General features: G+C 55.3%; 1 protein-coding gene across 6 annotated transcripts; it reads left to right on the forward strand.

Annotated features, from left to right (window-relative positions):
* The first annotated feature begins 44 nt into the window (after positions 1 to 44).
* Positions 45 to 27,221, forward strand: FCHO1 (FCH and mu domain containing endocytic adaptor 1). 6 transcript variants are annotated; one of them, XM_036032545.1, is made up of 29 exons: positions 3,203 to 3,573; positions 4,878 to 4,922; positions 5,144 to 5,233; positions 5,654 to 5,728; positions 9,826 to 9,917; positions 10,926 to 11,000; positions 12,123 to 12,264; positions 14,626 to 14,778; positions 15,000 to 15,104; positions 16,369 to 16,467; positions 16,556 to 16,652; positions 17,875 to 17,919; positions 18,032 to 18,110; positions 18,770 to 18,794; positions 18,899 to 18,956; positions 19,444 to 19,622; positions 19,706 to 19,730; positions 20,104 to 20,155; positions 20,727 to 20,818; positions 21,241 to 21,516; positions 22,884 to 22,996; positions 23,107 to 23,194; positions 23,335 to 23,443; positions 24,161 to 24,316; positions 24,619 to 24,751; positions 25,146 to 25,345; positions 25,950 to 26,005; positions 26,377 to 26,541; positions 26,950 to 27,221. In XM_036032545.1, exons 4-29 carry the CDS (start codon positions 5,702 to 5,704, stop codon positions 26,970 to 26,972), a joined length of 2,664 nt encoding a protein of 887 aa, XP_035888438.1. In that variant the 5' UTR covers positions 3,203 to 3,573; positions 4,878 to 4,922; positions 5,144 to 5,233; positions 5,654 to 5,701; the 3' UTR covers positions 26,973 to 27,221. The 6 variants fall into 6 exon arrangements, with proteins under 6 accessions (XP_028377717.1, XP_035888436.1, XP_035888434.1 ...); XM_028521916.2 differs by lacking the exons at positions 3,203 to 3,573; positions 5,144 to 5,233 and adding an exon at positions 45 to 109; XM_036032543.1 differs by lacking the exon at positions 3,203 to 3,573 and adding an exon at positions 91 to 109 and having other exon boundaries at positions 26,377 to 27,221.
* Positions 27,222 to 27,344: the final 123 nt, after the last annotated feature.

The following is a 27,344-nucleotide window of genomic DNA, read 5'->3' on the forward strand; positions in this document are numbered from 1 at the left end:
CCACACGGGGGCCCCGCAGCAGCCGCGGAGGGAGGGGCGGGGCGGGCTCGGATGTCAGCTATAGAGCCGCAGGTGGCGGCGGGCGCGGGGCTCGGCGGGAGCACAGGAGGTGAGTTCTGTCCCCTGACTCCCACCAGTCCTTCTGGCCCTCGCAGCCCCGTGTGCGCACGCACCGTGGCTCCCAGTTCTGGTAGTCATGGGGGGCAAAGGCGCGGAGGGGCTTGGGGAGATGGCGAACAGGGGTTTGGTGGGCTGCACGTTGGGCGCCCCGGCCTCCCCCCCGGTGGTAATTAGAGGTACACAGTGCGAGATAGGGACCCCTGTCCTTGTCCCCATCTGCTAGCTTAGAGCCGTAGCGTACGAGGAGGCGGCTGAGACCCCTCCCTAAATCCCTTTATTCTAAGCCTGAATTTGGTCTAGGTTCTGGGGCTGCAAAGATGGGGGCGTTGCTCCCCCTCCAGCCTGGGACCCAAGATAGCTGAAGTGGAGGCCACTCCCAATTTTCCTCTTCCCAGCTGGGACCTGCAGACCCTCCTGGGACCGAGATGAGGAACCTCCTTCCCTTTTTCTCCACTGCGAATACAGCTACAGTCCCGGTAGAGGAACTGGGGGTCCCCTGGGCCCCTCCTGTAGTCGCTGACTATCTTATGCCAGCCCCGCACCACAAGGATAGGATGGGGGACCTTTCACTGACATCCTCTTCAAGGACCCCAAGGTTGGAATTCTGGGGAGGGGGTAAGTGTGGGGGGTCCCTTCCCTGGCAGGTCTGGCTGGCAGGGCCAGGCCTGGAAGGGCCTGTAGTAGACTTGGGAGTGGTCCCTTCCTACTGGGGGCTGGGCAGTGAGCATCTGTTCCTGGGGATTAAAATAAATCGAGGTAAATTAGGATCATGCTGGAGGCTGACTGTGAGTGGGGTGTGGAGGAGGGGTGGGTGGCCCCTCCATCTGCCTCGGATCCCAGGAATCTTCTGCCCCACTCACAGTGGGGACCAGGAGATGGCTCTGGATGGACTTGTCTCACTGGTGACCTTGGGCAAGTGACAGTGCCTCCCTGAGCTTCAGTTTTCTTCTTTGAAAATGGGGTCGGGGGCTTCGGAGCCTGTATTCTAGATTCTGAAAACCATGCAACCCCATCTCTGCCAGCTCTTGAACCCACCCTTTTGCTTAAGATGTTGGTGGTTTGGGGGTGAGAGAGCAATGGGTCTGAAGACCCCATTCCATCCCCCCACATGCCTTGCTGGCCTCTGGGCCTCAGTTTACTGCACTGCAAAATGGGTTGATAATCACACTCTGGCATTGCTGGAAAGGCTACTCTGCCCGACAGTAAATTATATCACCAGGTTGCAATGGTTGGAGCAGGAGAATCTACCACCCAGGTCTCACTGTGGGGCCCGCCTGGGGCACACCCTAACCCACATACTGTCACCCACGCCAGGGGCAAGCCAGTGCCTGGGTGGGGTCCCAGGCAGGAGGAGATGCCAGGCCAACCTGACCCCTTTCCCTTTGAAGTTCTGTCCCTGTAGTAGGCATGGGGGTGAACACTGCTGGGATTCCAATGCCCCAGGTTCAAACCTGGTTCTCCTGTGTGTGTCTTTGGCCCTTTGCCCCTTGGTGTGTTTTTCTGTGAAATGGGCCAAATCCTTTTCAGAAGATCAAAGGAGCCTGTGGGAGGACGGGAGTGCTGTAAATACAGACGTGATTATTATAATGCTAATTGCAATATTACTGATCATAAATGGGTCACTGATGACTATGTGTGGAGATGAGAGGGGGCAGTCAGCAAGGGTGTCGCCTGCTGTGTCTCCAGCCTGACGATCAGGTCCAGTGCGTGCTCTGTAGGTGTTCGCCAAATGAAGTGATGGAGTGGGGTGGGGTGGGGGGGCACTGGAAAGGACTGAAAAATTCTTGTGTGAGCTCAGATGCCTGCTCAATGGCTCGATTCCTGTGTAACATGGGCTTGTCCTCAGTTCCCCCATTTGATGACCAAGAGGAGGTACTGCCTCTAAGTGCCATTGTGAGAATCAAGCCAGAGTGTGTAAATGGTCACAGCTCTGGTAGCTGACCCTGGAGGGAAGAAGCATGTGACAGCTGGTTATTGAAAAAGTATGGCCAAGAGGCTGGTCACCGGAAAGAAAAGAAAAAACCCCCAAATTGCCCTACCGTGGGTGAACAGGAGTTGAAGGGGAGCAAAATGTCAGATCCTGTTTTATAAAACTCAGGAGGCCCAGCGAGGTCAGGGCGTCCCAAGGTCACCTAGCAGGAGGCCAGGAGCAAGAATCCAGCCTTCTTTGCTGACTGGGCTCCTATCTGGGGCCTGGTCTCATACTAGACCAGGTACAGAGCTCCAAGTTTTGGGGAATTGGAGCTGGGCAGGCAGGATTCATCTCCAGGAGGTATCAGGGCTCATATCAGACACCCCCAGGGAAGACTCTGTTCCCTACTTCTAGCAGCCAGAAGATGGGGTCATCCTGCTCGGCTGAAAACCTGCTGTTTGACCTTGGGCAAGTCCCTGTCCCTCGCTGGGCTCTGTGCTGGCATTCCAGACGCAGGGGAGCCTGGGCTTCGGCACGTCTGAGTTTTCCATCAGATGCAGGGACCACTGTGTCTCCAGCACAGTACTTTTAGGTGTCTGTGAAGATGTTTTAAACTTCTTTTAAAATCAGAAGGGGGAAAAATGAGCAGTGGAATCAAAGAAAACATTTAAATATGTGATATAAAAATATGTCTTTATGCCAATGCAGTTGTAAATATAGTTCAAATTCTTTTCTTAATGGAGCAAAGGGCCCAGGAAGGCAAAAGTGCCCTGAGCCAGTGACAGTTCGAGTGTGGTCCTGGGTTTGAGTCTCAGCACTGCCATTCAGTAGCTGTGCGACTTTGGGTGTGTGGACTCCCCTCTCTTGGCCTCGGTGTCCTCGCCTGTGCGGCAGGCATCACTGACCCACCTCTGGGTGGTGAGATGTGGAACGTTTAGCCCAGAGTTGGCACTCAGTTCGTGAGTTCTGTTAATTCACAATTGTCATGATTATGATTTGTTGGCTAGTAATAGCTCCAGGCTGAAGGCTGCAGGTTCAGGGGCCTCAGTTTACCCATCCATGGCCTGCTTGATTCCAGAGAGGTCCCAAGGGTGCTGCTGTGGGAGGGAAGGTGAGGTGGCAGTTGGGCGGTTGGCGGGGCGGGTGTGCTTCCTGTCCCTCACACCCACGGCCCCTGCTTGGCGGAAGTGGCAGGGGCTGTGTGCGCCTGCCCTGTCTGACTGGGGCCAAGCCCCACTCGCTGCCCTGTTCGGTGAGTTGGAGCCCTGCTGGGAAGTCCCCCCTGCCCCTCTTTGCCCCCCTCAGGAACAGAAGGGATGCCCTTCTGCTTCCTGGGTTTCAAAAACAGCAGGCGTCACTTCCTGTGCCGGAGTGACAGGGCCTGAGGAAGGCGGGGAGATGCCCCCGTTACTGCTCTGGGTGGTGTGGTGGGTTGCCAGGCAGTAGAGTGGATATGGAGACCCAGAGCCACCCACGGTGGTTCTGAACAGGAGTCCTTTGGCAGACAGATCAGGGGCAAAAATCACAGTGACCCGGGGACAGTGAATGACCAATCTGTACCTCAATTTCCTCATGTAAAACCGGGATTGCGCCTCATGGTGTGGTTGTGAAGGTTGGGTGAACGGGGACCTGTGGGGGGCTGGGCCAGCGCCACGTACACACTGGCCCTCGGTGTGTATGGCGGGGCGGGGGGTTGTCCAATCAGAGTTGTAAAAACAGTAGCGAGATTCTTGGTTCCGGTGAAACTTGGGCCTGGTGCCTCCTCAGATCCTCTCAGGCAGCACTGTCTAGTGCAACGAACTCTGTCCTGTATGGCAGCTGCCAGGCCCGTGTAGCGACTGAGTCTTGGAAGCAAGGCCGTCACAACTGAGGAGCTGGGGGTTAACTGTATTTAATGTTACTTAGTTTGAAATTAAGTTGCTAAGTGAGGCTACTGGTTCCTATGTCTGTCAGCATAGCTCCTAGGGACTTAGATGTGCTCAGAGTCTAGATCGTGGCCAGAAACTAAGAAGTGAGATTGAAATTTAAGGCTTTTCCTTTTGGGGGTGTCAGCCTAGCATGCCCCCTGAAGACTGGGTTTCCTCAGGGGCTGAGCTGGCAGCTGAAGTTTCTTAGGAGCCCCAGCATCACCCAGCACAGGGCAGTGGTTGGGAATGTTTGTTGAATTAAGTAATTTTTTTTGCTTGGACTCCTATTCAGGCTTTAAAACTCCAACACCCACACCCCCTCCTTCAGCCCAGGCTCCCCCAGTTTTTGTTCCTCCCTTTGGCCCAGCCCTGATTCTGCAATACTAGGGTGTCTGTGTCCAGCTTCGTTCCCCCAGAGCAGGGGGGCTCCTCAGGGACCAGGCCAGGGCTGATCATCTCATAGATCCTGGCATCGTCCCGGCCGTGTGGGTTCACGGTGGGCATTGGGTGAAGTCAGGGGAGGGGGCCTTATGGTAACGGATCAAATTAAACTCACTTTCAAAATTGAAAGTGAGGTAAACTTTCAATGAGTAACTTTTAGTCAGGTAAGCCTCAGGTAAACTGAGGCTCAGCAAGAGACAGCTTTGTCCAGGGTCTTAGCTCAGTCCTTTCCTGGCCCAGGGAGCTTTCCCGCCCTGTGGTCACCAGCCCTGGCCCTGTTGCCACTGCACCTCCCGGGCTCCCAGCTGCTGCTGAGCTGCCTTCGGAGTCATGAATTATGGATGGGGCCTGTGGGCTCCAGTGACAAGCCCAGCCTCGAGGATGTGCCAAGGACACCAATGTCCCTTCGTCACCAGACAGCTTGGCCCACCCCCTCTTCAGGGAGATCTGGGATCCCCCAGCAAGACTCCTTCTAGGCATTCTCTCTTGTTTTGCAGATGGGGAAACCGAGGGACAGAACTGGACAGTAACTCAGACACCAGGTGAACACTGGCTTCCAGGGGGCGGGATTGGGACCCAGGGGGCAGGGTTGGGACCCCAATGCCAGTTGGGTCACCATGGTGAGGGGTCAGCTCTCTATTCCAGGAGTGTGCATGAGATGGACAGTGCTGTAGAGGAATTCAGGAGATCCCAAGGGACCTAGATACCCATGTGGCTAATCACAGTCCTGGTGCCCATTTCTCACCAGACCCTTTTCCCACAGGAGCTGCCCGGTGTGGAGCTGAGTGCTCAGGTCTGGACTCAGCTGGCCCAGGGTGCAAATCCACTATACATTCCTGACTGTGTGACTTTGGCAAGTGGTTTGCCCTCTGGGGTAGGGCTGCTTCCAAAATCTATAAAATGGCCCAGAACTTTTCTGCCCAGGCCAGGGCTCATCCAGTAGCCTCCCCAACAGTAAACTCCTATTTGTGCTTCAGAACCTAGTTCCCTTGCCCCATTCTCTGAACTAGGTTTCCCCAGTCCCCGTCCCTCCATCTAATCCCACAGGATTTGGAGCATCTGTATCCAACTTCATCCTTCTAGACTGGGAGCACCTTAGGGGCAAGGCCTGGGACTGAGTCATCACAGGAGCCCTGGCATGCTCCCAGCCTTGGGGCTTTTGGTTCCTCTACGTCTCCTCTCCCCCGCCTCCACAGGGAGGACCGTTGGAATTTCCCCTCCTCAGGCCCAACACAGCTGTGACTTTGCAACTCAAACTTGCCTCTGTCTTCAGACAGGAACTAGACAGGAGCCTGCAGGGGTCTCCACAGAGGCCATCAAGATGTCATATTTTGGGGAGCATTTTTGGGTAAGTAAGATCCACTCTTATTTTGTAAGACCCACTCTTCAAGGGGGCTCCTTGAAGGGCTGTGATATGCTTTAATGGTGGTGGGGGGACCTGGCAGATTATGGGCAGAATCTTGGGTAAGTGGAGCATTTGTAGGGAGTAGAAGTTAAGGTGAGAAGAGTCAGGCTGGGTTTGAATTTACACCCCCTCAGACCAAATGGGCCTTGTGACCTTGGGCAAGTCACAGCTTGAACAACAGAGACTGAGGTCAGAGTATGACTCTCTTACCTGAGGCCTCCCAGTGAGAAAGTTCAGGGTCAGGGCTCAAACCCAGGATCAGACTGAACTTTCAAGATCCAGCATCGTTCCCGCCAGGGGATTTCCACATCTTTCCCATCCTGGAGAGTTGGGGGAGTTTCATGGCTTGACCTCTAGGGGCCTCTTCACCCATTTGCCCTCTGCGCTGGGGACCGCATATATGACGCAAAGGGGGCCAAGTGAAGTGGACTTGTTTTCATTCATTCATTTATACTTTCTCTCTGGGCCACCAACATCCCATACGCAGCCAACTGTGGGGGATGCTGCCCCCTCAAGAGGCTCCATCCCAGATCCAACCCCAAGGAGCCCCCAGTCTGGGGGACACAGAGCCAGCCAGACACTCCCAGTCCTGCAGTACCTTGGGGACACCCAGAAGAAGAGCTGGGACACAGACCCCTGTTTGCTGTGGGCTTTGAAGGCCGAGATTTTCCAGAATGTCAGCAAGGCATTCTAGGCATAGGGAACAGCCTGGACAAAAGCCCAGAGGTGTGACACTGACTAGTAGTGGAGGGCACAGGACTCCCACCGCAAGGCCAGGCTAATGGGAAGCCACAGAGGATGTGTGAACAGAAGACAGTCTGAGAACCATCAGGGCAGAAAGCCCCTTCCCCAATTGCAGGCCCTGAGCTTGCAGAGAGGAAGCTCGTTGCTAGGCAACTGGTTGCACCTAGCAACGGCTGGGTTCCCTTCCTTTCTGCTCCCCAGCTGGGGCTCCTCTTACTGCCTTTGCTTTCTTAAAGGGGCACACCCCCTTGCCACCTGTGGGAACCTGACCTCCACCCCCTTCCCAAGGGTCAGAGTCTCCAGATTTGCCTCTGAATGACTGACTGTGTGACCCCAGTGAGGAGCTGCCTCTCTCTGAGCCTGTTGGCAACTCCGTTTAAGGGGGCTGACAGGTTGAGGATCAGTCAGTCATGTTGCCCACATGTTGGCTCCTACATTTATTTAAAATTTATTTTAATAGCATGAAGCACCTACATTTATTTTAAATTCTTTTTAATTGCATGAGGCATGCAAGCTCACTGCAGAAAATTCAGATCAGCAAAGAGAAAATAGAAACCACCCCCTTCCCCCCTCCACCCAAAGATAGTCTGGTGCACAGTGAACAAGAGCTGTGAGTTTAGGGTTTGAATTGGACTCTGCTGGGAATGCTTGGGCAGGTGACTTAGCATATTGAAGCCTCAGTCTCCCCATCTGTGAAAGGGGGATGAAATTCCTGCCTTCCTGGGATCCCAGAAGTGCCTCTGGAATGCTTGTTTCTTTTAATCAATGTTTTGTTTAATCTATTGTTTGTATTGGTGGCCCTTTGCTGGGTAACACTGGGGCTTTGACTGGCCTGAAGGAGGCTCTAGTCAGGGGAGATCAAGCCAGACAGGGATGCCCTAGTCCCATTGGGCCAGAGTGGGCTGGAGGCATAGGGGGCACTAGGGAGCCATGGGGGGCACATGAGCAAGAGAGGAACATGATCAAGCTGTGTCAGAAATATGTCTCTGAGACTGGTGTGGGAGCAACACTGGAGTCCAGACGTTCTGATGGGAGATGTAGGTTTGAGAGCCCCGCTTTGGACCCTCAGCTGCCAGCCCAGCCCAAGGGAGGCAGACACAGCTGGGGGCTTTGCCAGGTCTGGGAAATGGGCCAGCAGTTGGCTCTGAGTCAGCCCCAGATGCTGGCCTAGGCGGCGGTGCCTGGTGCAGCCTCACCCGAGGATCCCCTGGCCGGGGCTGGTGGGGGCTGCTGGAGCTGTTTGCTGAGCACTCACCACCGTGCAGGGAGCCCTGTGTCCAACAGCATACCAGCCTCATGTCACCAAAACCCTTGGCAGGTGAGTGCTGTCATTGTCCCCATTTGTCGGATGAGGAACAAATTGAGGCTCAGAGAGGTGAAGTCACCAGCCCAAAGTGACCCAATGCATAAAAGGAGGCTTTGACTCTTGAACCTGAAACTACAGACATGGAAAGAGAGGAGACAGATTGCTGGGGAGCTGGGGGGATCAACAGTGAAAGTTCAGGGAAGTGCGAGTCTGAGGGACGTCTTGAAGGTCTGGGGAGGATCCCTGAGAGGTGGAAGGATGGATGGGTGAAAAGAGATGTAACCTGGTGGGCCGGGTGGCAGAACAGTGCAATGACAGGAAGGTGCAGCATGTCATCGTTTGCCGTTTTGAGGGCGAGGCCAAGAGGAAGCTGGGAGATGAGGCTGGAAAGGCAATTCCAGGCTAAGGACTCAGGCCTCTCGCAGCTGGTGGGCAGTGGGGAGCCATTAGTCATTCTCGAATGAGGAATGGCTGACACCGGGGCCTGAGGCTGTCCTGCGTCCGCCCCAGGCTCAGCTTCAGTGTCTCCGTTTGTGCAGCAAAAGGGCTCATCTGGTAGTGGCTTCTGGCTTTAGCCTTCAAGTTCCAGGTAACCAGGAAGGTGAACCCTACAAACTGGGGGAGGACAGGAGAAACCATTTAGTGCAAAGCACTGCTAAAGGGGCCGCTTCAGCGATTGGTATTGTCAGTGAAAGAACGTGGGCTCACTCCACGAGCCTCTTCTTTCGGTCTGAACTACAGGGCCCCGTTCGGTGCTGAAATGTCTCCGGTTGCCTCGGACCCCAGCTGGCCTCTCATGATGCCCTTCCATGTGACAGGGTTTGGTGGCGTTAAAACATAGCTGTGGCCTTATTTTTTTCTGTTCCCTTCATTATGACATAGGGTCCTGGTTTTCCACTTACAAGAGTGAGAAAAGCTGCCCTTTAAAATAAATGTCTTTGAAAAAGACATTTGGAAAAGAAATATGACTAAACTTAAAGCAAAACATTAACTTATGCCATGAATTAGCAAAAACCAGGGTTGCCTTGGGATGTTGGGGGACCCCTGATTCATCCCCGCATGAGAGGTAGATGACTCCCTGCACCCATCTTAATGAGAGTCCACTAAAAGGGACAGTGACTTGCCTGGACCACACAGCACAGCCTTGGCCTCCCCCCCTGCAGTGACCCCAGAACTGGGACGAAAGAGGTTTTATTCAACGCAGCACTTCTACCAGCAGGCACTGGGGTAGGAGCTCTGTTCCCACCAGTACCGGGTAACAGCAGAATAACTCATTTGTTCATTTATTCAATAAACTTAAATGCCTTTCTGTGCCCCACCGTGAACTGGACAGTGCTAGGTCGTGAGAGAGGTGTCAGACACAGATCTTGCTCTGGGGGGCTCAGACGAGGAGTCCACATGTTAAAGAGAATGGGAAACTGACTACAGTGACTTACACGACAGCGGTCGCATCGGTTCACAAAATTGAAATGCTGTGGGGGTAATGCAGGGGGGTAACCTGACTTTCAGGTTCGGTTTGATCCAGCAGCTCGACTCAGAATGCTTGCTATCCAGACTCCCTCAGGTTCAGCTTTTTCCCAAAGTTCATGGATGCTACTTGGCTTCCAGTACTTCCTGTGCCCATATAAGTTCTCATTTACAGAAAAATGCAGACAGAGAAAAACAGTGGGGAAGAGACTGATGGAGGCAGAGACTAAGAAAAAGAGAGAAAGAGATAAAGAAACTAAGACAGAAAAATAGAAACAGAGAGGGACAACTAGTGAATGAGAACGTATCTCCTTCAGCTATGGCACAAAGGTCCTAGGCTTCTTTCTGGGTAAGCCAATTTAATGCCCATGCACCAATCTGTGTGTGGAGGGAGGAATGAACCAACCCATAAAGCCAAGGGGATGGCTTCTGCTGGTTGGCTCCTCTGTTTACACCCGTGTTGCTAGGCAACCTTAATACTTTTCTGCATCCCTTTTTCAATCCCCACCTCTGGTCTCTGAAGGGGGAGAAGAACCATGGCTTTGAGGTTCTATATCACAACGTGAAGCAAGGACCCATCTCCACCAAGGAGCTGGCGGACTTCATCCGGGAGAGGTGAGGTTCCCACACCCTACCTACCACATGGCCGCACTCCACAATCCTCACAGCCTCGCTCACCTGTGGCCTCGCCCACCCCACCTCAGAGCCACACACCATGCCTTGCCCCATCAGGTCCAGATTCCTGCAGCCCTGGGAACCAAACCTGCTTGAAGACCCACAAACACAGTGTTTCCAACACTCTCTGTCCCACGACCCTCTGTGAACGACATTCCCCAGGTTTCCTAATGCCTTCCGCAAAGATGGTAGTGTGATCTACTTAAAGGGGAATTTTGAAAACTCAGTCTCATGACCTAATATGATAAAAGAAAACATATGTGATAAAATAATCTACATCTCAATATGTAAGTGTTCTGATGTTAGTATCCCAGTAACGTCAAATTGCAAGTTAACCTCCTGCTCCCTGGTCACTCAGGAGCTGAATGCCTATTAAGTCTGGGCAGAGAGTGGAAAGCATTGTAACCAGGTGTTTCTCTTCGTGGCTGTCAAGCGGGACTGTCTGAGCCGTACAGGACACTCCGAGCCATTCCTCATTTTGTGGGTCTTCCACCCTGGAAGCATCCACCCTTGCCAGTGGTGCTCCCCGGCTGCCTCCATCATAAAAGGCCGCCGTGGATAATTGGTTTTAACTGGGGACATCGCCGCCCTAAACACCATTGCGGTTTCAGAAGAGAATGTGAGTGGCTGTTAGGCAGACACTCGGCAGTGTCTGTCCAGAGGGAGAAAGGGAAGATGAGTTTGTCTCCTGCAATTAAATAAGAGCCATGTAAAGTGTTTACAGCACATGCTCAAAAAATTGTTTTACTTGCTGCTGCTGTCGTTAGTAAAATGTATTACTTAAGGATCAGACCTGTCCCATGAATTTCCTGAACACCTCCCCTGATACCGCCCTCGCTAAGAATCAATGCTCAGCTGTCTGAGATGGGGAAACTAAAGCCAAGAGGGGCAGGGCATCTCCCACGGGGCCCAGAACCTTCCCTATCTTTTCCCTGTCCTCCCACCCAGGGCCACTATCGAGGAGACCTATTCGAAAGCGATGGCAAAACTTTCCAAGCTGGCCAGCAACGGGACCCCCATGGGGTGAGTGGAGTAGGGGTTCCCAGGTTGTGGGGCCCTGGGGTCATCAGGAGCCTGCCCTTGGGTGGACAGCTTTTCACTTGTGTGACATGTAGGGTAGGGAGTCATCCCCCACTTATGGGGCTAATTGGATAGAGGAAGGTATATCATTCATTCACTCACTATCTCATTCATTCATTTAACAAATATTTGCTGAGTATCTACTGTGTGCCAGGCACTGTTCTAGGCACTGCAGACCCAGTGGCCAGCAAGACAGATAAAATGCTCAATTATCTTCATGCCGTGTCCATGTCATGTACATCCAGGATGTGTGACAAGACAAATGTTAACGGCAGACATGAACAAGGTGCCTTCCCAGGGTGAAGGGTGCTAGGAAGGGAATACAATGGGAGCATGAAGGACTGGGCACTTCCTCTGGGTGGGGGGACCGGCTTCCGTGAGTTGAGACCTTAGCAATGCTAAGGAGCCAGCCCTGGACGGGTCTCAGGGACAGAGACCCAGGCAGGCAGCCCATCCTGGAGCAGCCGTGCACTGTGTATGTTCAGGGAGAAGTGAGGAGGCTGGCATGGCTGCAGGGCCTGGGTGAGGCAGAGATGAGGTGGGGGGTGGTTGGGTGCATAGGTGACTTTAAAACAAGGATGTGACGTAGAGCCATTTGCATTTGCAAAGTTCCTGTGGCTACTGTGGAGCAACAGTTCTGTCAAGGACAAAAATGGAGGCAGCAGGGAGGGAAGACAGGGCGGAAGCTGGAGGGGGATTCTGCTGAGGTGGGTAGGCCCCATGAACTTGGTTTGGGCTGGTTGGGTCTTAGCTGCCTTTGAGTATCAGGTGGGGCCTGGAGTCTAAAGTGAGGACTCGGGCCTCAGGACCTGAATTTAAATTCCAGCCCTGATGTTCATGTGCTGAGGGGCATTGCTTGAGTTACGGAGCCTCCTGTGCCTCTGTTTCCCCCCGTCACAAGTCTGTCTTATATGGTTGCAGTGGGGATTAAATGAGTTAATATGTGTTGATGCTAGCAGGGCCTGGCACACAGTAGGTGCCTGAGCCAATGCCAGTCATGCTGTCTGAGGGGACCCAGGGGAGTTGGGCCTGCTGGGCCCTGGGTGTGACCCTGCCCCTCTCCAGGACCTTTGCCCCACTCTGGGAGGTCTTCCGTGTCTCCTCGGACAAGCTGGCACTCTGCCACCTGGAGCTGACTCGGAAGCTGCAAGACCTCATCAAGGATGTGCTCCGCTACAGCGAGGAGCAGCTCAAGATGCATAAGAAGGTGTGTGCCCAGTGGGGACTGCCCAGTGGGGTGCGAGGGGGACGTCAGGAGCCCAGGCCTTCTGGAGCTTTCAAACCTCCAGCCCCCAGCTTGTGCCTCCAAGAATTCTGGTAATTTGAAACATCAAACCCAAAACCCCACAGATCAGGGAACGAGCAGATATTTCAGACTCAAAATCCCGGACCAGAAGTGTCTGCACACTGCAGCCTGTGGGCCAGCTCCAGCCTGTCCTATTTTTGTACGGCCTGTGATCTAAGAACATTTATTACATTTTTAAATGGTGGTGGTTGAGGATCAAAAGGAGAATATTTTGTGAGATGTGAAAATGATATGATACTCAGATTTTAGTGGCAGTAAATAAAGTTTTATTGACACACAGCCATGTCCATTTCTGTACAGTAGTGGCTGGGGCTTTTTTCAAGTTGAGCGTCCATGACAAGCAAACCCATTTACTGTCTGTCCCTTTGCAGAAAAAGCTTACTAACCTCTGATCTAGATGGTTAGAAGCTACATATATTATTATTTGACATTTCTAGACTCTTTTCAAACTTAGAATCTTGAAAGATTCAAGCCTTAGCCAGGGGTGTCAAACTCATTTTCACCAGGGGCCACATCAGCCTTGTGGTTGCCTTCAAAGGGCCGAATGTAATTTTAGGACTGTATGAATGTAACTACTCCTTAACTGGAGTCAAGGTGTTCAGCGCTGCCGACGGGTAGAAACAAGGTGCTGGGCTGGATAAAACAAGCTGGAGGGCTGGATTTGGCCCAAGGGCCTTGTGTTTGCTGCCTGTGAGTTAGACTATTGGGATCCCAAAATAGTTGCAGCTTGTAATTCTTGGCATTTATAAAGTCCCAAATCTGGAGTTTTCAACCCTGTTTAAAAGGGAAGTTGGGCCCTGGCTGGTGTGGTTTAGTTGGTTGGGTGTTGTTCTGCAAAGTGAAGGGTCACTGGTTCAATTCCTGGTGAGGGCACATGCCTGGGTTCCGGGTTCAGTCCTGATCAGGGCACGTACAAAAGGCAACCAATCAATGTTTCTCTCCCTCTCTTTCTCCCCCCCCCCGCCCCCTGCCCTCTAAAATATAATTAATTAACTAATTAATTAAAAGGGAAGTTGAGCCCCAGCCAAGTGGCTCAGTTGGTTGGAGCGTCATCCCATACACTAAAAGGGCAGGTTTGATTTGCTGTCTGGGCATATACCTAGGTTGCAGATTCAGTCCCTGGGATCCCTGGTCAGGATACACACAGGAGGCAACTGATCTGTGCTTTTCTGTCACATCCATGTTTCTCTCTCTCTCTCTCTCTCTCTCTCAAATCAGTAAACAGCCCTGGCTGGTGTGACTCAGTGGATTGAGTGCCAGTCTGTGAACCAAAGGGTCACTGGTTTGATTCCCAGTCAGGGCACATGCCTGGGTTATGGGCCAGGTCCCCAGTAGGTGGCACATGAGAGGCAACCATACATGGCTGCTTCTTTTCTTCCCTTTCTCCCTCCCTTCCCCTCTCTCTAAAAACAAATACATAAAATCTTTAAAAAATAAGCATATCCCTGGGTGAGGATTAAAAAAATAGGTGGAGGGAGGGAGTTGGTAGTAGTACTTAATACTGTATACCTACAAATGGCTAAGATGGTAAATTTTATGTTATGTGTACTTCACCACAATTTTTTAGAAACTGGGGACAAGGAAGTTTTCTCTGGGCTGATGTGCAACAATCTTGGAATGGACTATGAAGTGGGAAAAGCAGTGAGTTAAGTAGCACACACTGCTGCAATTTGTAATTTAAAAAGCGGGCTAGAACAAGCACAATTACTTGTCCACATGCCAACTATTTCTGGAGACATATCATGGTAATAATGGGGACTCCTAAGCAGAGGCTTGGGAGGCTGGGGATTAGGGTGTGCGAGGTTTTAGGGAGCTCGCCCCTTAAAACTTTTTGAAGTATGGGTAAATTTACCTCTTTTAAAAGTTACAACTTTTAAAAAAGATTTTATTTATTTATTTTTAGAGAGAGGGGGACGGAAGGAGAAAGAGAGGGAGAGAAACATCAATGCGTAGTTGCCTGTCGTGTGCCCCCTACTGGGGACCTGGCCCGCAACCCAGGCATGTGGCCTGACTGGGACTTGAACTGGTGACCCTTTGGTTCACAGGCTGGCACTAATCTACTGACCCACACCAGCCGGAGCTAAAAAGTTATAATTTTTGATGTTAAAATAATACTCAGAAAAAGTTCTCTGTGGGGCCTGGAATTCCAGAGTGTTTGGGAAGCTGGGCATTTCATGGTCTGCACCTGAAGTCTGTTCAGGTCCTGTACCCCAGCGGGGGTTTCAGGTGGTGCCCATGTTCCTCCCTTCCCCACCTTCACAGTGCAAAGAGGAAGCAGTGGGCACACTGGACTCGGTGCAGGTCCTCACAGGCGTCAGCCAGCTCCTGCCCAAGGCCCGAGAGAACTATCTGAACCGGTGCATGGACCAGGAGCGGCTGCGAAAGGAGAACACAAGCCAGAAAGAGATAGACAAGGTGGGCCCACAGCTGCATGTCCCCTGCTGATGCCAGCCCATGCCGGACTCTGGAGTTTGCCGAGGCGTGGGGGGCTGCCTGATGGTAGAGTGAAAACATATCGGAGCTATGGTTGTTGAACCTGAGCATGGTCAGCACACCCTGGGCACCCCTAGGAAGTCTACCTGCTGGGGGAGGGAGTTGGGAGAAGCTTCCTGAGGGTCTCCTCCCTGTGCCTCTAGGCGGAGACTAAAACCAAGAAGGCCGCAGAGGGCCTACGGCGCTCCGTGGAGAAGTACAACTGCGCACGTGCTGACTTTGAGCAGAAGATGCTGGACTCAGCCCTGGTACGAACTGCTGTCTCGTTCTTGGAGATGTCTGTGTCCTCGGGCCCAGGGTGCTACGGGCCTCAGAAGGCCAGAGCCTCCCACACCCTTGACTCCCAGGAGCCTCAGAACCAGAAGCATAAAGCCCTCAAATTCTAGAGCCAATTAGCTCTTATTGTTGTTGATGTTATTATTTCAAATGCCATCTTTTTGCCTTGGTTTCCCCACCTATAAAATGGCGGCAGTCATAGTATCTGCCTCTTAGAGTTTTGAAGATCAAATGAGTCACTGTGAAGTTTTCAGACTGGTATTAGGTGCACAGAAACTACTCTATGAGATTCCTTTTTTTCCCATTTTTTTATCCTCACCTGAGGATTTTTTTGTTAATTGCTTTGGGATAGAAGAAGTGGGGGGGAGGGAGAGAGAGAGAGAGAAACATCGATTGGTTGCCTCCCACACATGCCCTGACTAGGGATCGAACCCGCAGCCTAGGTATATGCCCTGACTGGGAATTGAACCTGCAACCTTTTTGATGTGCAGAATGATGCCCCAACCAACTGAGCCACCTGGTCAGGGCTATGACATATCACTTTTATTTCTATTATTGACTAGGTTTTTCAACAAATAGGGCAGGATTTAGAATATGAGAGTCTCCTACATTTCATGGTGGCTAAAAGGCCTGGGTTCTGGACCAGCCTCCGTTCCTCACCAGTTATGGAACCTGCTACAAGACCTGGTACCTTCTGGGTCCCTGTCCACCCACAAGTAGAAACCCAGATTGGAATCTCAGGATTGGAATTGAGACTTTTTTTCTTCTAATTTTGCAAGTGATAGAAAGTTACAAATGATAGAAAACTTCATTCAAACTGACAAGGAAGATACAAGCTCATGGAACTGAAAAGTTTGAAGGGAGGGCTCCAGGCATGGCTGGCTCCAGGTGCTCAAATGGTGTTGGCAGGAAGTTGTGCCTTTACCTCTTTTGCTCTCTGGGGCTTCCCTCTCAAGCAGACATGCCCTCGTGTGTGTGTGTGTGTGTGTGTGTGTGTGTAGCAAAGTGGCCACCAGATGCCTCCCCATGCACCCCACCAATTCACTAACTCAGGATGATATAAAAGTGTCTCTTTTCCTATAGTTCCAGCAAAAGACCTAGGTCAGACTCTCATTGGCTCTTCCCCAAACCAATCACTGATGCTAAGGGGTTGAAACATTCTGACTGATCAGGCTGAGTCCCATGGCAACTCCCTGGGGCCTCCACCTTTGCATTTGCCCCGCCTCCCTTCCTTAGCACTTCCAAGCCATGGAAGAGACCCACCTGAGGCATATGAAGGCGCTGCTGGGCTCCTACGCCCACTCGGTGGAGGACACTCATGTGCAGATTGGGCAGGTGAGTGGGGCCGGGGGTGGAGAATGAGGGTGGGGGTGCTGAGTAAGAGGGCCTTTGCCCAATCACACATTCCGCCCACCCTGCCTAGGTTCACGAGGAGTTTAAGCAAAATATAGAGAACATCAGTGTGGAAATGCTGCTGAAAAAGTTTGCAGAAAGCAAGGGCACGGGCCGGGAGAAGCCTGGTGAGTCGGGGCATCTGGGGGACTGGCTGCATGAGAAGAGCTGGGCCTCAGGTTTCCCATCAGAAAAGTGGGCTGATGACGAATCCAGCTCTGCAGCCCGCAGAGGAAGAGCATTTGATGCCTGATCTTCTGTGTAAATCTCTTACAACCAGATACCAGAGGGGCCACTAATGCCAGACTCAGTGATTCAAATTTTACCCCAAGGGCCCAAAGGAGACATTGTGAGTTCTTGAGCAAAAGACTGATTTGAAACTGCCCAGATGCAGGATCCAGGAAATGTTGAGAGCAGAAGTTGTGGGGGGTCAGCCCTGGCTGGCTGGCTCAGTTAGTTGGAGTGTGATCCGGTACACCAAAATGTTGCGGCGGGTTCACTTTTCTGTCAGGGCACATACCCAGGCTGCAGTTTCGATCCCCCGTTGGGGCACATATGGGAGGCAACCGATAGATGTTTCTTTCTCACACTGATGTTTCTTTGTCTCTCTCTCTCTCAAATCAATATTTTTTAAAAAAAACACATATCCTCAGGTGAGGATTAAAACACTTTGGGGGTCAGCCCTGGGTTTGAGTCTTTTCTTCATTGCTCTCTGTGTGAGCTTAGATGTGAGTCTTGACTTCTCTGAGCCTCAGTTTCTTCCTCTGTAAAGTGAGGATGATACTAATCCCAACTGATAGTGGTATGAATGTTCAGTAACCTGACGCAGGTAAAGGATATGCCTGGCACACAGTAGGAATTTAATAGATGCTGGTACAAAGCCTGTCCCAAAGTTGAGTCATGCACTAGGGTCCCTTCTCCCTCCTATCTCCATAGCTCAGCCCTGGCTCAGGGCACCCCTCCTTGTGTATGCCCCAACTTGAGTCCTTCTCTGGCCCAGGATCGATCACACCCTGCTGCTGCTCCCATACCCTCCATGGCTCCCTGCCTCCCTTAGGGGAGTCCCATCTCCTGACCTGACACTTGCAGCCTGGCCCACTGCATACATTTTTGGTCCATTTTCCAACCGAACCAAGTTCCACCCAGAAAAGCTGGAAGAAGAAGTAACTCAGGCATCACCACTGCCCCTGCCCGCACCATTCCCTCCACGGGTGGGGACTGGACCCTTGGCCCATCCCACTCATGGCCACCTCTGCAGCTGATTCAGCATCTTGCTCATGCCCTGCACCCTGCTGGCCTTCCAGGCCCAGGCTCCCTCTCTGCTGAGTTTCTCAATGTCTTCTCTCTCAGGGCCTTTGGACTTTGAGGCATACAGCGCAGCTGCCCTGCAGGAAGGCAAGTACGTCTGGACCTGGATGCCCAGGCTGGACTGTGGGGAAAAGGGGAGCAGAGCTGAATGGGAAGGGAGCACCCCCAGGACTCAGCCGCCCCCACCATCTATCCTCAGCGATGAAACGTTTGCGGGGAGCCAAGGCCTTTCGCCTTCCAGGACTGAGCCGGAGGGAGCGCGAGCCACCTACAGCTGTGTGAGGAAGCCCCCCAACCAGCCCTGGGCCAGGCTATCCCAGAAGTCCCCTGCCGAGGGCAGCCCAGCAATATTCTTATTCCAGGCCAAACACAGAGTGTCTCTGTCCCAGGCTAACTCGCTATCACCTCCTCAAGCTAGTCCCGAATTCTTCCCTCTGCCAAGGCTAGACCGGGGGCTGCCTGCCCCAGACTCACCCAGGGTCACCCCGCCCAGGCTGGCCCAGGGTCCCTCCCGTTGTCAAGGCTACTCCTGTTTCTCCCCTTCATCCATCCCAGCGATTCTCACTTTGCCAAGACGAGCCGGGAGCCTCCCTGCCCAGACTAGTAGCCCAGCCTTCCCTGCGCCCATAGTCTCTTTGGCTAGCCCAGGGTTCTTCTCTTTTCAAAGGCTAGCCCCCGAGTCCCATGCCTTCTCAGGCCAGCCCTTCTCACCAGCCCCAGGGCTCCTGCCCTCCACGCTGTTTGAGACCAGCCCTCGCTCTGCTGAGTCCAGGTCCCCTGCCTCCCACCCCAGGCAAGCCGGGATCCCAGCAGCTGCAGGGCCAGCTCAGGACATTATTGCAACCCAGGCCCACGCCCTCAGTTGCCGTTTCCAGTGTTGGGGGCCGGGGGACAGATGAGGTGGGGGAGCTGACTCCCATATCTTTTCCATCCCCAGAGACCCCGTGGAGCCTGACGTGGCGGTGAGTGCCATCGGGGCTGGGTTCAGGTCCGGTCCAGTGGGGGGCTGCAGGGCGAAAGTGGACGTTTTGTAGGGCAGAGCCTGACTCACCGCCTGTCCCCCCAGCCGTGTCCGGAGGTGGATGAAGAAGGCTTCACTGTCCGGCCTGATGTGACCCAGAACAATATCCTTCTGTCACCCTCTGGGGGCAGTTGTTGGCACAGCAATGATAAGGCTCTGTTCACAGTGATTTCTCTACCATTAGCAACCCTCTTTGGGCGCACCCTGGGGGGAGCCTCTGGTGTGGACAAAGCACACCCAAATGCAGACCCCTGACCTGTGGGGTCAGGGCTGGGCGAGAGGGAGAGAGGAGGGGCTGGGTTACAATAGAGGGGGATTGAAGAGGGCTTCCTGGAGGAGGGGGCACCAGTGTTGGGGTTTAAGAGTTGAACAGCAGTTCACTGGTTAGGGCAGGGCATGCTCTTGCAAAGGCTTGAGTGGGGCAGGGGGAGGGGTGAAACGTGGTGTCAGGGCCAAGGGTGACAACTGGTGAGAGAGAACTGTACAGGCTCTCAAAGGGGTTTGAGCCAGAAGGGCCACGGTCAGACTTGAGGGCCGACTAGCTGGAGGCCCCGCACTGGGACCTGCTTGGCCCCTTGACTGAGGCGCACGCACAGCTGAGCCCTCCCGCTTCTCGTCCAGCGACTCGGACTTTGACGACGAGGAGCCACGCAAGTTCTACGTGCACATCAAGCCCGCCGCAGCCCGGGCCCCAGCCTGCAGCCCCGAGGCAGCTGCCGCGCAGCTCAGGGCCACGGCGGGCAGCCTCATCCTCCCTCCGGGCCCAGGGGTGAGGCTCAGGAGAGGTGTGCCGGGTGGGGCTGGGGGGCTGGCTGGACGCACCCGACCTGATGCCACCCGCTTTGTCCGCAGGGCACCATGAAGCGCCATTCTTCCCGTGAGTAGCTTGTCCAGGGGTCTTCGGTTGGGGGAGGAGAACCCGAAGGGGAGACCAGGCCCGAACTCTACGGGTGTGGGTTTGAATCCCAGCTCTGCTGTGTGACTTGGGGCAGGTGCTTACCCACCCTGACACTCGGCCCCCTCTTCTATGAAAGGGGGTCATTACGAGAATTAAATGGGACCCCCAAGGAGTATCCCGGAAAGAAGCCCAACCCCGGAGACAGTGCGGCTCAAGGGGACGTCCCTCTCTGCCTGGTTTGGTCAGTCTGGCCAGCTGGCTGGACAGCCCCGAGCCTCGGTCTCCTGGTCTGCGGATGGGCAGCCCTGCAGCCAGGGCGCTGGGACGGCTCAGGGAGGCCCTTCTCTTGTAGGGGACGCTGCTGGGAAACCACAGAGGCCTCGGTCTGCCCCAAGGGCCAGCAGGTGAGTCCACGGGGGGTCATGGGGTCAACCCAAGTGGGCAGGAGGGGACCGTCCCATTGTTTCTCTCTGCCTCCTCAGCTCCTTCTCTGTGTCTCTGTCTCCGCTTCTCTCTCCCAGGCAGAGAGTTCAGAGACACTTAGTGATTCACTTGATGAACATGTGTGCAGTGCCTGCTGTGTATTCGTGCCACTCTGGGTTCTGGGGATACATGGCCCAGATAGGCCCCCCTTCTCCGAGTCACGTTCCAGTGGCTCAGGTTTTTTTTGTGTGAGGCTCAGATTTTAAGAATAACAAATAAGGTAGAGCATGTTCAATACTTCTAAGTGTTACGAAGAACTGAAGCAGGTGATGTGATGGAAGATGGGAGTGGTGACGTCAGCGGGGCTGGACGTGCGGGGCCTGGGCGGTTGTCGGGGGACGGCTTTGAGCTGAGCCCCGAAGAGAAGCAGGAGTGGGCCCAGGGAGACCGGGGAGAGTGGAGGCCAGACCAAGAGCAGCATGTGCAAAGGCCCTGAGCTGGAAGGAGGCGTGGAAACAACAGAACAGCCCCTCTTGTCCGTTTGGTCCCCAGCTGCACGGAGAAGCTGCAATCAGATGAGCAGTTTTCTAAGAACCTCTTTGGGCCACCCCTAGAGTCAGCCTTTGACCACGAAGATTTTACAGGTGACGGAGGCACAGGCTTTGGGGGCGTGGGTGAGGCCAGGGGGAGGGTGGGTGGAGCCACTGCAGGGTAGGTGGCTCAGGTGGGCAAGAGGCTGTGCTGGGCTGGAGGGTGGATGTGGGGGTCCTTTGTGTGTTTAAGGGAAGATCAATGGGGCCAGGTCAGTGTGAGGGTGGGTGGGGCCACAGTGTGCATGGGTGGAGCCAGAGACAAGGTGAAGGCCCGAGGGAGAAGGGTTGGCAGTGGGTAGGTGGGTGGGACCTCAGTGGAGATAGAAGTGACCAGAGGGCATGGCCTAGGGTAGAGGGGTAGGGCCTGGCTTTGAATGGGGGAGGGCCTTTCCAGACCCGTGTGTGGCCTGCAGGAAGATGGCCCAGACTCCCTGGGGGCGGGGTCTGGAGCTGGCCGCCCTTTCTCCCCACAGGGTCCAGCAGTCTGGGCTTTACCTCCAGCCCCTCGCCTTTCTCCTCCTCATCTCCAGAGAACGTGGAGGACTCTGGCCTGGACTCCCCATCTCACACAGCACCAGGCCCCTTCCCCGAATCCTGGGTCCCCCGCCCGGGCACCCCACAGAGCCCACCTAGCTGTAGGGCGCAGCCACCTGAGTTGAGGGGAACACGGCCCCTGCTGTCCTCGGATTCGCCACAGCCCCTGGCATCGTCCCCAGGCCCCTGGGGGCTGGAGGCCGTGGCTGGAGGAGGTGAGCCCAGCGGCTGGGAACTGTGATCAGAACCCTGAGAAGAGGATAGGTAGAGCGCCTGCTGTGATCCGGGCCTGTGGGGGCACACACCCCACCCTTGCAGGGGCAATAATAAAATAGATATTTAAGAAGACAGGAGGTGGCAGGTAGCTAATGAGGGCCCCCAAGGGTGGGGCCTCCCTGAGCTGGGCCTCCCTGAGCAGGGACCTGTGAGCCGAGATAGGCAGAGGTACGGGTGAAGCCAAGTGCATGTGGGGGAAGGGCACTCCCAGCAGAGGGCACTGCCTATGCCAATGCAACACGGCAGGACCCGGCTAGACCCTGAGGAACAGTGGGGAGGCAGGCCTTTGGCACCAGGCATGGGGAGGCTGCCTGGGGGCAGCAGAGGAAAAGAGAGGGTCCAAGGCTGAGCTGAGGCAGGGCTAGAGGGCGGGGGGAGGAGGAGAGCAGGTAGGAGCTGGCTCCTGGAGGTCACATGAAGAGAGTGGAGTCCCCTTGGCATGTAGAGGAACTGTGGGCTGTGACCACACGAGGTCCCCAGCAGTGGTAGTGGGGTGTTTGGCACTGCCCGTGGTTAGTAAAAGGCCCTGGTCGGAGCTGCTTCATGGGAGGGCCCAAGGAAGTGGGTGTGGACCCCGAGTATAGACGACTTGAGTTCTCTGGGCTTCCCTGTTGAACAGCGATTCTCAGCCAGGCTGGGTCTGCCCCCAGGGGACACCCAGCAAGGTCACCACTGATCTTTGATGGACTCCTCTGGGGGCATGGGGACAAAATAGCATCTGGTGGGTTAGGGCCAGGGATGCTGTTCACCACAGTAAGTACGCAGGGTGGCCCCATCCAGGAAATGATCTGCAGTGTGAGCGTGTCCGCAGTGCTGTGGAGCAACCTGGAGACGAGAGGAACGTGGCCTGGACAGCCGGTGGGAAGGGGCGGGGGTGAGCAGAGCAGGGGGTCCCGGGGAGGCAGGAGAGCTAGGGGAACCTGGGTGTCGATGCCATGTTAGTTAACTTACAAGGGTGAGCCTCAGATGTGGGCCAGGGTTGGAGGCCACCCATATACGCTCTGAATGTTAGGTAACAACCCTCTTCCAAATCCCCACTCTGGCGGGCCTGCCTTCTGAGCATCGAGTCCTTGGCTAGAGTTCCACCAGTGACGGGGAGCTCACCTCTTATTGTGCCACCTGGGCTCAGGGTTGTGGACGGTATCTGCGGTCTTGTCTGGTGTCTTAGTAGCCGCAGGACTTCAGACCACCAGGGGCTCTCCCCACAATAGTCCGACTCCCCGTTTTTGGCCGAGTTCCAGCCCGGGGAGGCCCAAGAGGCCCTGGGCAGCATCTCAGCCATGTCTCTGTCACGCTCACCCCCCAGAGCCAAGGCCGGTACCTGCCGACCCCACGGCCATGGAGGGCCTGGCAGCCCCACCCCGGAGGCCCCGCTCCAGGAAGGTGTCCTGCCCCCTCTTGGGCAGCAACGGGGATCTGGTAGGGTGAGGGGGCGTGGCAGGAGCTGGGCTGGGGGTCGCCCCCGGGGGTCAGCCTCAGGACTCTGCTCCTTGGGTGTTCCCAGCCCAGCCCATCTCCTTCCCTTCCAGTCTCATTCTCTGAGTCCCTCCCCACTCGGCTCTTCAGTGCCCTGCACTGGCCCAGAACGTTCCAACTTCTCATCGCAGACAGGTCACGGTACGTGTGATTTTCACCTTCTCCGGTCTGGGTGGGGACTAAGTGATACACTAGAGGCCCTGTAGGCGGAGCGTAGGTTCTGGAGCCTGAAGACTGTGCTCACTCTCTGTCTGCCCCTCATTCCCTCCCCGCACCCCCAGGGATCTCCCGGGGCCCAAGCCCTGTGGTCCTGGGCTCCCAGGATGCCCTGCCCGTGGCCACCGTCTTCACCGAGTACGTCCACGCCTACTTCCGTGGCCACAGCCCCAGGTACGTGGTGCTGGGCACAGTGCAGACAGTGAGAGACAAACAGGGCTCCCTGGGGGCTGTGTGTCCGGGTTCCAGCATGGACAGCCTTCAGATGTGTGTCCTACCCGTTTTACCTGGAAGGGCCGGGAACACTGAGCTGAGCAACCACACCCCTGTCCTCTGGGGCAGGGGGAGCCACAGAGGGTGTCTGAGCAGGGCTGGGCATTATTGTGGCCGCAGTCCAGAGCAAGTCCTCCTAGGTAGGCTGCTGTGGGCAGCAACCTGAAGAGAAGAGGACCAGAGGCCAGGCCCACAGAGGGGGTGGGTGAAGGGTGCGTGGAGGGACCAGGGACAGTCTGGGGGCAGTGTCCAGAAGAAAAGAACTTCAAGTCAAACCAAGAAGAGGAAGAGAGCAATAGACCCGAAACCCAGTCTGAGGACTCTTATAAAATTGAGTGTGTGCTGTGAGCTTCTTTGTGGCCTAGGGGAAAAAAGAACTAGGGAAGGAGGTTTCCTGCCTCCACCAGCCCAGTGTGGATTCTGCCTGGTGCCTGGATTGCTACCCAGGCAGGGACCCAAGGGGAGGAGGTCAGGGGTAAGGATGCTGGGCATAGTCAGGGCCTTGCTGCTTCTGCAGACCCAGGGAGCCACAGGCTACAGTGGAGCCAGGAGTGAGGGGGGTGTGAGGTGCCGGGAGGAGCCCTGAGCCCAAGCCCAGTCCCCTCGCCTCCCACCCAGCTGCCTGGCTCGAGTAACTGGGGAGCTGACCATGACCTTCCCAGCTGGCATCGTGCGTGTATTCAGCGGGACCCCGCCCCCGCCCGTCCTCAGCTTCCGTCTGGTGCACACAGCCCCCATTGAGCACTTCCAGCCCAGCGCCGATCTCCTCTTCAGGTACTGTTGGGAGGTGGGCGTCAGGAACAAGGGGTCCCAGAGGCTAGTGGGGGCCAAAACCCCCAGCTGTAACTTCCTCCTCTGTCTCCCAGAATTTGCCGTGTGTCCCTGGGTTAAGTCCCTCCCCATCTCTGAACCTCACTTTCCTGCCCTCCTTTGCTTCTCTGCCAACCACACTTAGCTGGGCCCAAGGTGACCCAGAAAATCAGCATCTTTAGGAAGCCCTCGGGGTAGGTGGGATGCTGGGGACCCCAAGAAGGATTTCTTCTGAGTGTGGGAGTGATCGTTCTGGGTCTCTGCAGTGACCCCTCGCAGAGCGACCCTGAGACCAAAGACTTCTGGCTCAACATGACAGCCCTGACTGAAGCGCTGCAGCGCCAGGCAGAGCAGAACCCAGCCGCCTCCTACTACAACGTGGTGCTGCTGCGGTACCAGGTGGGCTGGGTGGATGGGGTGGGAGGGGGCGGGGACGGGGCAGGGCAGAGGGGGCCAGGAAGGAATGACAGGGGGGCAAGTTGGGCAGAGAGTAAATGGTGGAGTAAGCAGAGTAGGAAGCTGAGCTTCCAAGTGCCGAAGACATCATTATGCAAATTAGAAGTGCCCCTCCCAGGACTCCACACGAGCACCCATCCACGGACTTTATTAGCATGTGGCCCTCTCCTGCCCTCTGCTGGAAGTGTGATGTAATGCAGACTCCTATCTGCAAAGTCTGCAGGAAAGGGCCTCTTGGGGCTGTGTGTGCAAGGCAGACCCAGCTGGTTGACAGTGCGTGGCGTGGCAGGGCGGCACGGCCCAGTCTATGTCTCTCCCCTTTTCTCACTCTTTCTAGTTCTCCCGCCCGGGGCCCCAGTGTGTGCCTCTGCAGCTGAGCGCCCACTGGCAGTGCGAGGCGACCCTCACTCAGGTCTCGGTGGAATACAGCTACCGGCCGGGTGCCACGGCAGTGCCTACGCCGCTCACCAATGTCCAGGTCCTGTTGCCTGTGGGGGAGCCTGTGACCAATGTCCACCTGCAGCCAGCCGCTGTCTGGTAAGGGCATGTGGAAGGCCGAGAGAGGCTCGGCAGTGCCCCCTGAGTCCCCGAGCCTCCCACTGATGAAGCAACTAACAGTCCGCCCTGGACCTAACGGGTCCCTGTGAGCTGGCCCTGCTTACACCCGAGGGTGCTATTATCAACAGTAACACTATCTGGCACTGAGAGCTGCCTCCTCGTCAGGTGTGTCCCATGGACTCATTAGCTTCAGGCTCCTAGCAGTCGCTCCGGGCATGGACTGCCCCCATGCCCATTTATGGAGGGGACACGGAGGCAGAGGGAAGCTAAATTGCTCTTCTAAGGTCACAGCACCATTTGAACCCAGCCCCGATGTCACCTTACGTTGTTTTGTAAAGGTTAGGACCTGCGAGAAAGAAGCCAGATTTATAGGACCAAATGCACCATCTACAAAGGCTGCAAAGCTGTGGGGCCCTTGGGGACCAGCTGCTCCACACCCACGCGCATTTCACAGATGGGGAACCTGAAGCCAGGGAGGGGGCCTGGCTTGCACAGGTCATGGAGCTGAGAGGCAACTGAGCTGGAACCCTGGGTTCTAAATGTTGTCTCTGGGGTAGACTCACCAAGCTTCTTTTGATGCCAGGAACCTGGATGAGAAGCGGTTCCTATGGAAGCTTCCGGATGTGTCCGAGGCAGGGGGTGAGTTCATGGTTATATGTGAGGGCTCAGAGGGCTCACCTGGGAGGGCTTCTTTAAGCTGCGGAGGATCGGGGATGTGCTGGGGTAGGGAAGTGTGGGCATGTGGACAGGCTTGGAAGGGCTTTGACACAGCTGGAGGAGAGGCACCCTGGGAGTGGGCACAGCAGGTGCAAAGGCCCTGAGGCAGGACTCCTTTACAAACCACGCAGAGTCTCACGGGGCCAAAGGAAAGGAATACAGGGGCACAAGAGTAGGTCAGAGGGGCAGAGGGGCCACAACCCAAAGGTCTTGGGTGGAGGGCCCAGGAGGAGCCTGGGTCACAGAGGGGCTGGGGCCAGGGATGGGGCACAGCTGACCTCAGGCCTCCCCAGGCTCCGGTCGCCTGTCTGCCAGCTGGGAGCCGCGCTCAGGGCCCAGCACTCCCAGCCCCGTGGCCGCTCAGTTCACCAGTGAAGGGGCCACTCTGTCCGGCGTGGACCTGGAGCTGGTGGGCAGTGGCTACCGCATGTCACTAGTAAAAAGAAGGTTTGCCACAGGTAGGCCCCACCCCGCTACTGCCGCGCCCCTGCGAGCCAGGGCACAGGAGTTGTGGGAGGCATTTGGGGTGTTTGGAAGGGATAGGTGGTTATTGGGGTATGAAGATCCAGGATGGGGGTGGCGACCCAGGCAGGGAGGGATGGCCAAGACCCCCGTGGGAGGGGTCAAAAAGGAAGATGAATGTTTCTGGGTTGTCCCCTGGAGGCTGGGTGTTCTTGCAAGGATCCGAGGCCTGGAGCCTGAAGCCCCGCAGCAGCGACACCCTCACTCCATTCGCCGGCCCCTCAAGGAGTGGCTGGGGCCCACGGGGCAGTGAGTTAAGGGGCGTTTTGAGAAAGATTGGGGGATCCCAGGGTAGAAACAAGTGACCCTTCCCCACTCACGGCCCTGCCCCCCCCCCCCCCCAGGAGTGTACCTGGAGAGCTGCTGAGCCCGGGAGGCTGACCAGCCCGCTGGCCCCAGCTCTGCACCGAGTCCTGGTGCTGGGTGACTGGCCCCTGCCTGCTTGCCGGGCCCAGGGGTCCGCACCTGGCCTCCTCTGAGGCCCTGACTCTGTGAAGAGGAGCCCCACACCCAGCCTGGCTGAGCCTGAGATTCATTCCTGCTCATACCAATTCCCACACAGGCCCTTGGACTTTTAATGTTCTTTGAATAAACACTTTATTTTCTAATAAAATAATTTTCCTGCTGCTGGAAGTTTCCTTCCTATCGCCAGAGAGGAGAGGAAGAGAAGATGGATGCCCAGGGGAGATCTAACATCCCTAATGTTCCCCGTCGCCCCCCCTCCCCCCACCCCCAACCT

The sequence above is a fragment of the Phyllostomus discolor genome, chromosome 8, assembly GCF_004126475.2.
Source record: "Phyllostomus discolor isolate MPI-MPIP mPhyDis1 chromosome 8, mPhyDis1.pri.v3, whole genome shotgun sequence".
NCBI classification, from domain to species: Eukaryota; Metazoa; Chordata; class Mammalia; order Chiroptera; family Phyllostomidae; genus Phyllostomus; species Phyllostomus discolor.